Below are 15,288 nucleotides of genomic sequence, written 5' to 3'. Positions count from 1 at the left end.
ACTTTATAGTTGGTGTTGAGGTACCATTAATAATGTCTTCTAATAACACATAATTACGAGTCATATTTTAAAATTCCCTGTCAACTTTTAGTCAAAACCACAGCAGGACGACGGCCATGACGTCCTGCCTGTCGGGCTTTAGCAAGTTATCTGGAGGAAACCCAGGAGAAGTGAGTCTCAGTGTGAAAGAGAAACTGCAATGAAGGACTAGAACACTCAATAAGGTACAAAAATAAATTAAATAATGAAACCAGAGACAAAGGTGAATGACTTTTTACCTTTTTTTATTGCTTAAACTGCCATCTGGAACAATCTATACCAAAAGGATAAACATCTTTGCACATACAGGAGGTCAAACTAAATACAGGTTAGAATAGAAAAAGAATGGTCCTCTGACGGGCCGCAGCTCCTCGCGCTGCACACCAATCAAACTCTCTGAAGGTCGGGCTAGAAGTGACGGACGACTACTGTAAGCCCAGGTTAGGTAAGCTAAGGCAAACCGGGACGATTGCAGTGTGGCTAAAAACGGTTCCAACTAAAACCTCCGATGCAGCTATTTACATGAAAACAATGAAGGTGACTCCCTCAGCCCTGACGGAGAATAAACACGACGTGTCATCAGTGGACACAAACCCAGGAGTGACCCGGGGGCCGGCTGGGACGACAGATGACCGGTTTAAGTTCAGACGTTCCTCACACCGATCTGAACACTCCGCAATCAGTACCAAAAAAAAAAAAGAAAAAAAACTGCTTAAAAAATAAAAAGTTAAAAATCAAAGACATCTCAACGTGAAGCGCATACGACTGCTCTAAATGAAGCAAAGAACAGAGACACTGCGGGTTCAGAGGTCAGCTCCGATAAAAGAGTGAAGCAGGAATGAGGAGTCAGATCAACATCATCTCACTTGGTAGAGATCTTACAAAAACATCATATGCTATCTAAATAGTGGTGAAGCAGTTAAGCCAAAGGGATAACAAACAAAATATCTGACAAACTTCCTGCTTCTGCAACAAGCTTTTTTCCCCCTCTTTCGGTCTTTAAATACGCCCTTCCGTTCACACCGGGTCACTGGATGCTTTAAAGCGTCCTGCCAGGTAAGAGTAGAGAACAGGTCAGGCTCCCCCTGCAGGCGATAAGAGGCGATGACAGCAGTGAGTCTACTCGCTCTGCCCGCCAGCTTCAGCAGCCAAATACTTCACTTTCCTTCAAAACGTGCTCCCGTTGCTGCTGAAAAATTTTTCCCATGACGTTTTACACAATACGAGTTACATACTGTTGATGTCAGTCGACGAGAAGAATCATTTATTTATTTAGTACTTTGTGGCACCAAACACCTAAAATAGAATTTATGGAAAAATAAGTGTTTACAAAAGACAGTTAAACATATTTCACTCCAAACCATAAGATTTATCATTTTCTCAATGATAATAATAGAACTATTTGGACTATACTATAATAACATTTTGATTATAAACAATAGCAGAAGAGCGACCAAGTTATTTGGTATTTTTCTAAAGAAACTGAATACTGAAACTCGCGTAATACTCCTTTGCCTTCTATTCTTGTAGATTTTTTTCTTCTTCTCCTTCGAGTATTCAAGGCAGTTCTTGTGTGGTTGTTCAGTCGATTAGGAGGACTCTAGCCATTTCCTGTTGGAGCTCCAGGGAACATTTCCGCAGCTATGCACGTCTGCGCTGTGACAATAATCAACATTTGGCACTAGCCTGGTAGCTGCACAATAAAAACCCTTTAAGTTGTACAAACTCTTCCAAACTAAGCGAAAACAGACGCATCACTGCCTACGTCATCCCCATCGAAAAGGTAACAAAACAAAACACCGAATGGAGTCTCAGATCACAGCTGATTCCCGAAAAGAAAGGATTAAAAACAAGCAGAAAGACAGTTGGGTGCGGTCATATTTCTGCCCTGCTCCTGTGTACCTGGAGGAAAGAATCAGCCTTTGCGTCATCTGAAAACAAAACAGTAAAAGCGCCTTGTAAGGTCTGATTGTCTCATCAGTCTGAGACCCTAAAGTCTTTCAGATCTCCTGCTTTAAATTGAAATCTAAAAAGAAAAAGTGTAACCAGCAAATATATATAGATATATATATATATTTATATATATATGAAAGATAAGTAACATGTGGTGTAACTGTGTCTACAAGGTAGCGTACAGCAGCTGGTACAAGCGCTGGTGAGTGGCTGAAAGTCACCACAGCGAGACACGTGGAGACGGCAAAAATCCATTTGAGTAAAACAAAGAGAACTCAAAAGCCAAAAAATAAAATAAGTGAGAGCAAAGTAACAACAAAAAGCAAATTGCATTTGTGGACCCTGGGTCTGAAAGAAGAGAAGGTGAGGAGGAGGGGGAGGAGGAGGAGGAAGAGGAGAGGGGGACAGAAAAAGAAGATGGGGAACGGCGCTCCTCCCTCAGACAGACAGCGACACGAAGCTGTTGTACTGCTGGATGTTGCGTTTCAGAATGTCTGAGCAGGGGCCCAGGACGCGCTCGAAACGGGGCCGGTCCAGCTTCACGCACTTCAGGGGGCCGCGGGCGACCACTGTGGCAGCACGAGGGCGGTTCATCAGCAGAGCGATCTCACCTGGGAGGCAGAGAGAGACGACTACTGAAACACAAACCTTAAACATTTGTGTTAAATCATTTAGCCTGTATCATTTTAATCAGCTCTTATCTTAGTGGTGTCCAGTCCTACATCTATTCAGTAATGTTAGAGCTGCACAGACAGCAGCTGAGACATCATTCATTTAATGTCAAGTCATTCAAAACACTAACAAGTGAAACTACACGAGTCACAGGAACAGCAAAGAAAATGGATTATGAGCAGAATTATTAACAAGTTCTATCTAAACACAGAGGAAACATGCTAGCATTAGCCTAGCCTGCTGAATTATCAACAAGTTCTACTTAGACCAGTGGTTCTTAACCTGGGTTTGATCGAACCCCTGGGGTTCGATCGAACCCCAGGGGTTCGGCGGAGCCTCTGCTGCGGAGGTAAAGACACACTTGTGTAAAGTCGTGATGACGCCCCGCTTTGCCATCACTTGTTGCAGAGGTTCACGTTACATTGCTTAGCCAATCAGAGGATCACGTGACATTGCTTAGCCAATCAGAGGATCACGTTACATTGCTTAGCCAATCAGTGCTGCGAAGGAGCCCTGATTGAAGGAGTTTCACTCTCAGCATGGATTTGAACTTTTGTCTTTAATTACTTCAGCAAAGCTCACAGTTTTTACCAAATGCTATAGTCTAAATCTGCTCCTTAGTCGCATCTTTTCAGGGTTGGTACTGCCTCTAGTGGTGTGGGGGAGGTTACACAGCTAATATAATGACATTACTAAATCAGAATACCGCAAAGTATTGTGTGTGTCTGGGGGGGGGGGGGGGGGTGTTGTTGGAATAAGAAGGGTTCGTTGAATGCGAATATGCAACTGGGGGGTTCGGTACCTCAAAAAAGGTTAAGAACCACTGGCTTAGACAAAGAGGAAGCCTGCTAGCAGTAGCCTAGTTCTCCAGCCATCTGCTCCACATTAAAACACCAGCAGCAGGGCAAAGATGGGTGTTTCTAGAAGCCAAAAAAAAAAAAGCTGCTTTGAAATAAAATTGGACAATGCAGCTTCTGGTAGACGACCACAATACTAATGTAGACCGCGTAAGTTGTCAAACACACAGCAGTGTGAGAAAATGTCCATGGACATGGACATCCCTACTGTCGGCTGCCAAAAGCAGAAATCCTGGAGAAGTGTTTGCTCGATTCTCACCAAAGTAGTCAGACGGTCCTAATCTTCCTACTTCAACAAATTCTTCATTCTCGGAGCGACGCTGCAAGACAGCTGCTGAACCCTGAAAAAAAATAAATAAATAAACTCTGATCAGTTTTAGTCTACTGTGTTCAACAGAACAAAGACAAAAAGCTTTATACAAAGCTTAAGAAAACAGCAAACTACAGAACAAAGTGAAACAGCACTTTTAACACTGATGGGCATATTTGATGGCAATAAAAATATACAATAGTGAACTTGTTGATGTCTAAAGAGTAAAATGTTTGTTGAAAAACAAAAGCATACCTCTAAAATGATGAAGAACTCATCTCCGGGTTCGCCCTGCACCACGATCTTCTGGCCGTCCTCAAACTGAACGGGCTCTAAGGCATCGGCCACCGTCAGACGCTCCCACTTATCAAGAGACTCTGAGGATGGAGACGGGAAGAAATATCTGAACTGACAAGATATTTTTAGCTACTCTTTATGTTATTAGGATCTTCACACAGGTAACATGATCTGTTTCTATTTTTAAACAGTTGGAACCGGAGAATCTCACCTAAAATGGACACTTTCCTGAGGAATTCCTCATACATCTTCCTCTTTCTCAAAGTGCTTCCCTACAGAGAAGGGCGAGTTGTGTTGGTGTCACTCCAAACACATGAAACAACACAGACCAGGGAGTCATAGATACCATGAGTATTCTCCTGTAGCTGTCTCTGTCGATGCCCCACAGCTTCACGTTGGTCTTGGCTCTGACTGTAGCCGCTCTCGGGGTGCCGTAGATGAGTGCCAGCTCTCCAAAGCTGCCTCCCTCTCCGATGCTGGTCACCCACTCGTTGTTCACGTACACCTGAGCAATCGGTCAGACAGGTTTTATCATCTGAAAGACACAGGAATGTTTCTGCCACGTCACGACAACGAGAGTGAGAGACACTCACATCCATCTCTCCTTGGTCAATGACGTAGAAATTGTCCCCTTCATCACCTGAAGGCACAAAAATAAAATGTTTCGTTTCAAAGTGAATTTATGCTATGAATAATTGTCGAGTACACTGGATGTATGTTCCCTTACCTTGCTGAATAACTGTTTCCCCAGCAATGTAGGTGACTGGAAACATGGCATCGAATATGTCACTGGGAAAGAACAGGTTTATGGTTAACTGGATGTATATTAATGTTAATAAGAACAGTTTATTAAAGGGGCAGTATTATGTGTTTTATAGGCACATAGTGCTACTTTATGGTACTACCAAATAACTGTTACCTTCAGTTGTTATAAAATCCTGTATACATTAAAAATTACTTTCAAATTTTGATTCTGAAATTTAATGCCTTAAAATTACGTCTCTTTAAAATGTCCTGCTTTTCTGAAACTCCATCTTCAGGAAGTCATCACAACGTGGCTCCTCTTTTAAACCTTTAACAATGATTTTACCAGCACTGCTCTAAAAAGTATAATGAGCATATAATGAGCTCAGCAAATGTGCAGGCCGTCAGGGGTTTGCTAATTGCTGCTGGCTAGTTTGAAGGAGCTGAGTAGTGGAGTTATGAAGGAGGAAGTTTGGAAACTGCAGCTCAGAGGAGGAGCTGCTTCTCAAAGGTGGGGATAGATCCAACCAGGCATTTTACACAACTGAATGGTTGCCATAGAAATTAAAGGATTTCTCAAACATCCATAAAAAGATCAAGGCAACAATCCAGGCATGTTTTTTATGAGGAAATAACATTATAATAGGATGTAAAACTTAAAAATGTCCATTTTAAATGATAATGCCCCTTTAAAAAAAAGTAGCTTAAGGCAGGTACCTCCTTTCATTGTCGTCCAGATGTGAGAAGAGCACATTCTTTTCAATGGCTTTAGCCAAAGCAGCCATGGTTTTGTAGTCTTTTGGAATCACCTTCAGTACCAGCAGGAAAACAGATGTTTGAAGCAGATCCACAGCAGCGTTGCATGCATCATGTTCCTGATCGCTGACGTCAGACCGTGCCTACCTTCCTGACGTACGAGGCTGCGTCCTCCTCTGTGTAAACCTCTGCGCTGAAGGCTCCTCTCCGCCGGCGACCCTTCACCACTGGGTTCATGGGTGGAGACACTTCTTCATCGCGCGAGTCTGAGCGGGAGCTGCTGGCCTTCTGCTGGCTCTGAATCTGCTTGGCCTCCTCCTGCAGGGCCAGGGAAGAGAGGAAAACGCACTGCGATTAGGAATCTATTGCATGTAGACACAATTTTTCAGTGTCTAGCGGTTCGATTCAAACTATTTTTAATTCAGAAACCAATGTTTTCAATTCAGTCTAGAGATTGTGTTTACATTTTGTGACTGACATGAACAGAGTGTACATTGAACATTCATTTACTGTATTGTATCAAATTCCATCAGTTTATATTTAAAACAAAAAAAGGTTTGTGCATAAAATCTTGCAACTTAAATGACTAGTATTAGGTTCTCTTAGCTGCCTGGGTTTTTCTTAATAAAATATCAAAGAATTATTCAAAACGCATATGGTGACCATGTGGACGTGATATGCAGTAAACTCACAAATAGGAAAATAGGAACGGAAAAAACCGTACAAATTAATCACATTTTCAAATCATTTTTGAGGATTTTGATTGGGTTCACAATTCCTAGAACAATTAGGATTCTCTATTGACCCTTTTCATGTGATGTCACGCTCTTAAGAATTCTGCCTGCTCAGTCACGACATTCGTCAAAACAGCCAATGCACTCAATGCCTTACAGTCCATCAAAAACAGACATGTGTAACTTAATATCGCTTTTATTGAGTTGATTTCACATTAAAATGGTGACAGGATACTTGCGCGGCCGGCTGCACAACCACATGAGGATGCAAACCATACTTGCCATTTAATTGTCTGACTTTTAATGAGGAAAGTTGCGGCAGCTATGGATAGCAGCCGTCCTCGTGATCACAGATTTGCAACTAACACTTTTTACTAGAGATGTGCCGATCAGGTTTTTTCCTGCCGATTCCGATCACCCATGAGGGCCGATCACCGATACCGATCACCGATACCGATCACATAATTATTTTCTTTTTTTAGTGATCAACACTACCGGTCACATTATGTGAAAAAAGGAACCATAAATTCACCTCAATTTAGACAAAAACTTTTTAATAACTTTTTCCAAGAACTAAACAAAACAGGCATTCTGCAAATTGTACTGCTATCAATAATACTATCTTTAACAGACTAACATATGAAGGCTCTGAAGAGGCTAAATAATACAAAGAGCCAAAATAAAACCTCTCAACGTTGCCAAAATAAATTCAAGTATAAAACTTAAAAGTATAAAACAAAGGCAAATACAGGTTCCATTAGAATTAGAGGTGTGCCGATCGATCGGCCACCGATCATAATTGGCCGATTTCCGTGAAAAAGTGTATGATCGGTGATCGCCGATCACGGTCTCTTGTTGCCGATCACACAAACCGATCACCTGCATCTCATTTCACAGCCTGCCTGTGCAGCTGGTCTCCTCTTTCCTTCACTCTGCGCAAACGCGCAGCAACAAATCCTAAGCGATGTGGAACTATGACGCACTGAGTGAATGGGGAAGTTTGCGTGTTGCAGCGGAAAATTGAAGCACATGGGGTGAAGCACGTCAAAATGCATCAACACGACAAATCTAATATGGCATAAAAACAATGCCATACTTGATGGAGTTTTGCTACATCGAGGCTCACTGCAGTAAAAGACATATGGAGGATCAGATAGCAGGTAAAGCAGCGCACAGCTACAAACACTCACCCGGATTAGCATGACGGTCAGAAAGCTAAACAAATAACCCGCAAAATTATTTAAGTCTTCGAGCTGCGATGTAAGACGCTGGTTCTGCTCTCGCTGTTGAACCGCTGCTACGCGCTACAGGTAGTAATATTTCAGACGGAGCGCCGCTTCTGCTCCACCTGGTAGTGACTCTCACACTGAACCTCTGCTCAAAGCTGCAGTATCTAACCTAAAAAAATAAATTTAACATATGTATTAAAACTTTAGTTGTTTTAATACGTATTGACGGATGAGACGGATAATCTCTGAAAAAATAATCGATCTCCTCAAAATTTGAATAAAAAATGCATCTGAAACTTGAATGTTATATATTTGCACTTACTTTTTCAATTTCAAAATTAATTCAGAATACAATTTTGACCTAAAAAAAAAAATTCTGTGTCATTATTGGTACATGTTTGCAATTTTCATTTGTTAAAAAAATTCACATTCCTATTTCAAAGTGATGAAATTTTCAATATATATATTTTCTCAGTGTTAAAAAAAATTCAACTTTTAAAAATTCAAATACAATATTTTCAGTGTCCTAAAAATTCAACTTGCTCAAATTCGCCGTCTCAAATTCAGCGTTTAGACGTTTTGTACCGTCTAAAAATTCCCTGTACAAAAATGGCCAGGTTACTTCAGGTCACAGACATTAGCAATCGTTGTCAGATTTCAACGCTGAGCCAATCACATGACCCAAGCGTCATATTGAAGAAATACCAGCATCACGAGGCTAGCGACCATGGAGGCGAACGCAAACCCAACCTCAACGGTGAGTCTATGCTTTCATATTTCTGTAGTACATTTTATTTTGCGCATAAATTTTAATACATAATATTAAAGCTTGATTTAAAACACGGGTTTGGGCCGTTGTTGATCTTACGCCATGTAATGCTGGCATATTAGTTCTCGCTACCTGCTAGACCTCCACCCCCTTCTCTTGGCTGTCCTACACCCAATTTTCCCGTGTTTTATTTCAAAAAAGAATATCACTTGCGCCAAGTCTAGAATCTTTAAATATAACTGATGGGTGGCGACTTTCCTGGTTGTTTGTATGTTGTCTTAGAGGAGACTGAGACAAGCAGTCTTAGTAAAATTTTAGCATAGCTGAAACATTCTTTGTAACCAAAGACATTTTGGAGATGCAAAGTAGTGGTGATTAAAAGAATTTTAATAAGTTAACAGCTGTACTTGTAAGCATATTTTTCTTCAAAATGAGTTAAAATCAAATTAAAAAACAAAGGAGGTTGTTTCTAATGTTGCTAGGTAACAGAACGACGTTTTGTACCGCAAAGTAAAAAGAATGTAAATTAATATATAGTAGTTTGGACGACGCTATAATGAACATACATTTATTAATTTATTCATAAATGAATTCACATGAACAACACAGTAGATGAACAGAATGGGGTTGTGGTTATAATTAATGTCGGTAGAGTTCACAGCCCCTCCTTGAAGCACACAAGGCAGCCATATTGGCTTCTACATTAGCGGTAGCATCTCCTGGAAAATTACAACTTTACTAAGACTGCTTGTCTCAGTCTCCTCTAAGACAACATACAAACAACCCGGGAAGTCGCCACCCATCAGTTATATTTAAAGATTCTAGACTTGGTGCAAGTGATATTCTTTTTTGAAATAAAACACGGAAAAATTGGGTGTGGGACAGCCAAGAGACGGGGGTGGAGGTCTAGCAGGTAGCGAGAACTAATATGCCAGCATTACATGGCGTAAGATCAACAACGGCCCAAACCCGTGTTTTAAATCAAGCTTTAATATCATGTATCAAAGTTCATGCACAAAATAAAATGTACTACAGAAATATGAAAGCATAGACTCACCGTTGAGGTTGGGTTTGCGTTCGCCTCCATGGTCGCTAGCCTCGTGATGCTGGTATTTCTTCAATATGACGCTTGGGTCATGTGATTGGCTCAGTGTTGAAATCTGACGACGATTGCTAATGTCTGTGACCTGAAGTAACCTCGCCATTTTTGTACAGGGAATTTTTAGACGCTGAATTTGAGACAGCGAATTTGAGCAAGTTGAATTTTTAGGACACTGAAAATATTGTATTTGAATTTTTAAAAGTTGAATTTTTTTAACACTGAGAAAAAATATATATTGAAAATTTCATCACTTTGAAATAGGAATGTGAATTTTTTTAACAAATGACAATTGCAAACATGTACCAATAATGACACTGATTTTTTTTTAGGTCAAAATTGTATTCTGAATTAATTTTGAAATGGAAAAAGTAAGCGCAAATATATAACATTCAAGTTTCAGATGCATTTTTTATTCAAATTTTGAGGAGATCGATTATTTTTTCAGAGATTATCCGTCTCATCCGTCAATACGTATTAAAACAACTAAAGTTTTAATACACATGTAGAATGTATTTTTTTAGGTTAGATGCTGCAGCTTTGAGCAGAGGTTGGGTGTGAGAGTCACTACCAGGTGGAGCAGAAGCGGCGCTCCGTCTGAAATATTACTACCTGTAGCGCGTAGCAGCGGTTCAACAGCGAGAACAGAACCAGCGTCTTACATCGCAGCTCGAAGACTTAAATAATTTTGCAGGTTATTTGTTTAGCTTTCTGAATGTCATGCTAATCCGGGTGAGTGTTTGTAGCTGTGCGCTGCTTTACCTGCTATCTGATCCTCCATATGTCTTTATTACTGCAGTGAGCCTCGATGTAGCAAAACTCCGTCACTTGTTTTTATGCCATATTAGATTCGTCGTGTTGATGCATTTTGACGTGCTTCACCCCATATGCTTCAATGTTCCGCCTCAACACGCAAACTTCCCCAGTCACTCAGTGCGTCATAGTTCCACATCGCTTAGGATTTGTTGCTGCGCGTTTGCGCAGTGTGAAGGAAAGAAGAGACCAGCTGCACAGGCAGGCTGCGAAATGAGATGCAGGTGATCGGTTTGTGTGATCGGCAACAAGAGACCGTGATCGACGATCACCGATCATACACTTTTTCACGGAAATCGGCCAATTATGATCGGTGGCCAATTGATCGGCACACCTCTACTTTTTACAAGGTAAGAAGAAAAACGTTCATATACTTTATAAGCAAGTAGGATTAGAAAGATATCAAACACCGCATTATGGAGAAGGTACGCCTCTAATCATTAGTAACCATGGAGACAATGCCACACCTTCATGTAGCATAACATGTTTGGAAAAAAAACTGGTTAGCATCTCGTCTTTTATACGTTTTTAAGTCTGCTCCGGTGTACAGGGAAACGCCGTTATGACATAGTGATAAAAATTATGTGGTGTGAATTCAAGCAAAGTCTGTAATTCAGGGGTCTCAAACTCAATTTACTCGGGGGCCGCTGGAGGCAGAGTCTGGGTGATTTTTTTTACATATTTGTTAAAGCTGCCATTATATTGTGACGGTACGGCATGAGAGATAATCTGTGAAACATCTATTTCCTCTGCCTTCTCCCAGTGCTATCTAGAAACAACCAATCAGTGGCAGGAGAGTTTTACTGCTGTCAATCACAATCTCATGTTGCTGCTCATCCTCCCTCCCCTCGCTCTGTGCTATGCTGTAGCTAGCGCAGCTTGTTGTGAATGCTCAGTCTGGTTAGCATAGTTACCAATGATGGCAGATAAACGGTTTTCCTTTAATAAGTCCTTTCTCCCCCATTAACATATTTAGCAGTGAGTGAATGAGGTTGACTGACAGCACTAAGACTGTCCTACTGGTTCTGATTGGTTGTTTTGGCCAGAATGTTGCATTACTTTAGCAATAGTAGTTCAGGCAGGAGGTGGAGGAGATTGATTGTTATCACAGATTATCTGTCTCATAACAAACTGGCACGACATGATGACAGCTTTAACAAATGTGGAGAAAACATATTTTTTATTAAAGTTATATACTGCAGCTTGAACAAAATGCAACTACATAGCATTTTTTGAGAAGTCTGGATTGCTTTATGTATATTTTGCATATTGCTTATGACCATCGCTCATCATAGGCAATATGCCATTTCAGCCATTTCAGTAATAGAAAAATGTAAGCAACCTACTTGCATACTGTATGTGAACTGTTGTATGTAAAATTCATGAGCAGTAAATATTATCCTAGTATCAGTATTGGACCAAAGAAAGCAAGGCAGCTGCAAGCCTTTAAAATTGTGATGCTATTTGTGGGTCAAATAGACTCAAAAACTTGTAACAGCAGCTGCCCGGGGTGCCCCAATCTAATTGTTTGTCATGGGGCCCAAGATTCCTGGCAGTGCCCCTGGTTGTACTGTCTCACAGTAACTCCAGCTCCGGTTTTCTTGTTTGTCTGTGCCGTTAGAGTCATTTATGTGATATTATTATTTTCATAACTTCTTCCATCTTGGTGCTTCCTCTGACTTCATTTTAAGCAGCTCAATGATGAGGAAAATAGTCACCTTTTTTGTCCTCCTTGGTAATCCCTTCGACACCAAAGAGTGTTATAGTCAGTGTGATGTGGTGCATCCAATGACAACAAAAAGATAGAACATGGTAGTTTATGGCTCACTGATCCCAATCAAGCTGGCAAACAAATTACTCTCGTCAATGCCTGATGTCTCTGAGCATCTCCTCCAAACAACAACAATAATATTTCACAAAAATAAACCTCATCAATTGTTAACTGAAAACATTTTGCAGCTTTGTGTGACGAGCCAAATGAGGGGTAAAGCTGCCTGTGTTTTAGACCAAGTGTTGTTAGAACATTGTAGCAGTTTTTATTACCCAGTTTTGGGCCAAGGATGACAGAAATGTTACTTAAGAGTATACTTCATAGTAAAATAACTCAATTTTACTATGAAGCTACACAAGTAAAAGTAAAACATATAACATAGTAAAAATACTAAAAGATTTGTTTTTTCTTTTTCAAAAACGTTAATCACGTAAATGTAATTGAGTAAATGTAGCTAGTTCTTACTCAACTCTGGAATTAATAGTGAAAAAAATGATTCTTTTAGAGTAAATATAAATACAGCTATATATATTTCATGTACTTTGGCAGATAAAAGAAAACAGACAGACCGTTTTTCACACTAGGTTGCCATCTACTAGAACCATCTGTGGGTATCTGAAAGTTTCACCTCAGTCATATGTTGTCTTGTTGTCTTGTTTAAATAAAGGTCATTTATATGTTGTGTTGAGGCACAAAAAGCTTAAAGTTCTTAAATTCTTTTGGAACAGTTTTTCTTAAAGTTACAGTGCACACTATGGTTTACTGTTACGAATCACAGAGCCAGGCCACAATTAACTGAAGGACCAATCAGTGTGCTGCGTTTGTAGCTTATGATTCGTAATAAATGAAGTACTAAAAGGAATTTGCTTGTCAGTAGTTATTCTGGCTCTTTTTTTAAACTCCATAGTTGAACATTACAACCAGAGGTTGAAGGACACTTTACTTAGAGGATGAAAATACAACAAAACAGCCAATTAAATCAAGTCTACAAGGAAGTCTACTGGCGCAAAAATTATATATTTTTTATCTTTATAAAAAAAAAAATTGTTGTGCAATTTAGGTTGCACAACAACAACAAAAATTTTGAAAGAGTTGAATATTTTCAGAAAGCGCTGAGCATGTATTGATGTTTCACTAGACTGTGTTAGTGTGAGTATCCAAAAACAAAGCAAGCAGAGAAGGAAACACTGCAAAACTACCACCAACACCATGGTACGGTACTGAACTGACCTGACTGGAAGCCATTTTGTTTTTAATTTAATAAATATTCTCTATTTTAGATCATATTGAAAAACATAAAATCTGCTTTTCTCAAACACAGTAAAGACAAAACAAATGCCAAAACCTTAACAGCAGCACTGTAGAAATAGAAAACGAAAAAAACATGTTTAATCGATGATATGATATTAACAGCTGAAGAGTAAGTGAGAAGAATCCATTATTTTGCACACTTAATGAAGGCGGTGTGATGCTTTGTTTACCACTACTAACCACACCAAACACAAACCTTTTCCAGCCTCTCAAAGTATTCCCTGAGGAACGCCATGGGCCGGTCGGGCCTGGAGGTGCACAGCTGGACGATGCAGTCCTTCAGCAGCTGCTGGATGTTGTGTTTCTGCACGTACTGCTCACACTCCCTGAGGCTCCGCTCCTCCTCGCTGCTCGTACTTCCAGATGCCATGACGACAGCCGCAACCCTGCTCTATGACCTCTGACCTTAACGCTGGAGAGGAGACAAAAAGCCCGACGTCAGATTAGAACTGCACAACGGAGGTATTGAGAGGGTTAACCTGTGTTGTGCTGTGTTGTTGAAACACTGAAATTAAGATCCTGAGAAAGGATGAGACGCGGACTGACAGAACTGATGAGAACGTGAGAAAAATAGAACCAGAGTGAGACGGGGCGGGAAGACAGGGTTTTGTTTTGCTCGCCATGGAAGCCTGGTCATATGATGTGATCACACTTATGTGGCTGAATGAAAATAATTCAGCTAACTGATGCCTCATCACGCACAGGGCCTACAGTTACAGAGCTGCTGTTAAACAGGCCCAACCACAACAGGATTCATACGCAGCACGGAATTTCTACAAAAATGCAAAAACATCCTGACCTTAGCTGCTCCGCAGGCTTTGAGTTTTAACTGAGCTTAACCTGTCCACGTTTCAGCAGCAGCACTGCTTCTCAACTGCTGCCACCAATCAATGTGTGCGTTTTAGAAGAATAAAGAGGACCCGTGTCACTAGCAGAACAATCCAATCTCCGCCTGCATGTGCACCGAGCATGAACGGCACCCATGTCACTTCTAATCTGACAACTGTGCAAGGGAAATTACAGAGCAGTTATCAAATTTATAAAACACAAATAATAATAATCCAGACACAGATTCTGAGGAATAAAGTCATTTGTACTGAAAACTTGGCAGGATTGTTTTAATCTAACCTAGCGCGGAACCTGTAAGCCAAAGATGCCTCTGTTTTTGGACCCACATGCAACAGCCATTAGTAGAGAATTTACGGCTTATGTAATGGATTGATCCAAGTACCCATTGTGGCGGTATGAGTCTACCAAAAATCACATTTAGCCTTCAGTTTAGTTGCACAATTTCACCTGCTCTCCATAAAATAATGAACGTCAGTTAAAAGTGAAGGCATTTTCGTCATGCATAATGACGTGGCTTACGAGAAAACGACGAAAGGTGTTGAAGGAAAGTCGATAAATGCAAGTGTATTCAGTGAAACTGCTTTTTAGAATATAAATCAAATGTCCTGTCTGTAGGAGTATCGCCGTGTAGGTCAAGAAGGCCGACGGATGAACTGAAGCTACCCACCGCAAACAAATTAACTAGGAACTGGTTGAAAAATATTCCCCTAAACGCAGAAAAATGCTCAATAAAGGTTGTTTACAACTGCTTAACTATATTTGGCCTACGTTGTGCGTCAACGACTGGCTTGCTGGCTCTGTGCAAAGGCAAAGCTCTCCTCCAATGACGCCATCTTGAGTTCTATCATAAACAAACGAGAAACGCAGGAAACAAAATTTCACCTAAGCAGACTGAGGTGAAATGACACAAATACTCACAAAAACTGTAAAATCCCACCGAGCCTTTCGATAAAGACTCGATGATATTTTTCACAAAGCGCACCGTTACCAGATCTTCCTGCTCGCTTCGATTTTTTTTTCCCGAGCCTTGGACCGCTGCCCCACCGGATACGACTGAGAACCAATCAGCAGCCGTCACTGACGTC

The 15,288-nt window shown here is 40.6% G+C and overlaps 1 protein-coding gene across 2 annotated transcripts; it reads right to left on the bottom strand.

Moving 5' to 3' along the window:
• Window positions 1-267: 267 nt before the first annotated feature.
• Window positions 268-15,284, bottom strand: LOC103481956 (cAMP-dependent protein kinase type I-alpha regulatory subunit). 2 transcript variants are annotated; one of them, XM_017310960.2, is made up of 11 exons: window positions 15,186-15,284; window positions 13,551-13,766; window positions 5,776-5,946; window positions 5,590-5,681; window positions 4,856-4,917; window positions 4,722-4,768; window positions 4,475-4,633; window positions 4,340-4,400; window positions 4,087-4,208; window positions 3,781-3,862; window positions 268-2,603 (listed from the first exon to the last, which is right to left on the bottom strand). In XM_017310960.2, exons 2-11 carry the CDS (start codon window positions 13,722-13,724, stop codon window positions 2,431-2,433), a joined length of 1,143 nt encoding a protein of 380 aa, XP_017166449.1. In that variant the 5' UTR covers window positions 13,725-13,766; window positions 15,186-15,284; the 3' UTR covers window positions 268-2,430. The 2 variants fall into 2 exon arrangements, with proteins under 2 accessions (XP_017166449.1, XP_008436018.1); XM_008437796.3 differs by having other exon boundaries at window positions 15,122-15,281.
• Between the last annotated feature and the right edge of the window lie 4 nt (window positions 15,285-15,288).

The sequence above is a fragment of the Poecilia reticulata genome, chromosome 19 (genome assembly GCF_904066995.2).
Source record: "Poecilia reticulata chromosome 19, P_reticulata-male-v2, whole genome shotgun sequence".
NCBI lineage: Eukaryota > Metazoa > Chordata > Actinopteri > Cyprinodontiformes > Poeciliidae > Poecilia > Poecilia reticulata.
Note: the sequence above shows the minus strand (reverse complement) of the source record. Positions and strands in the feature narration are given on the sequence as shown.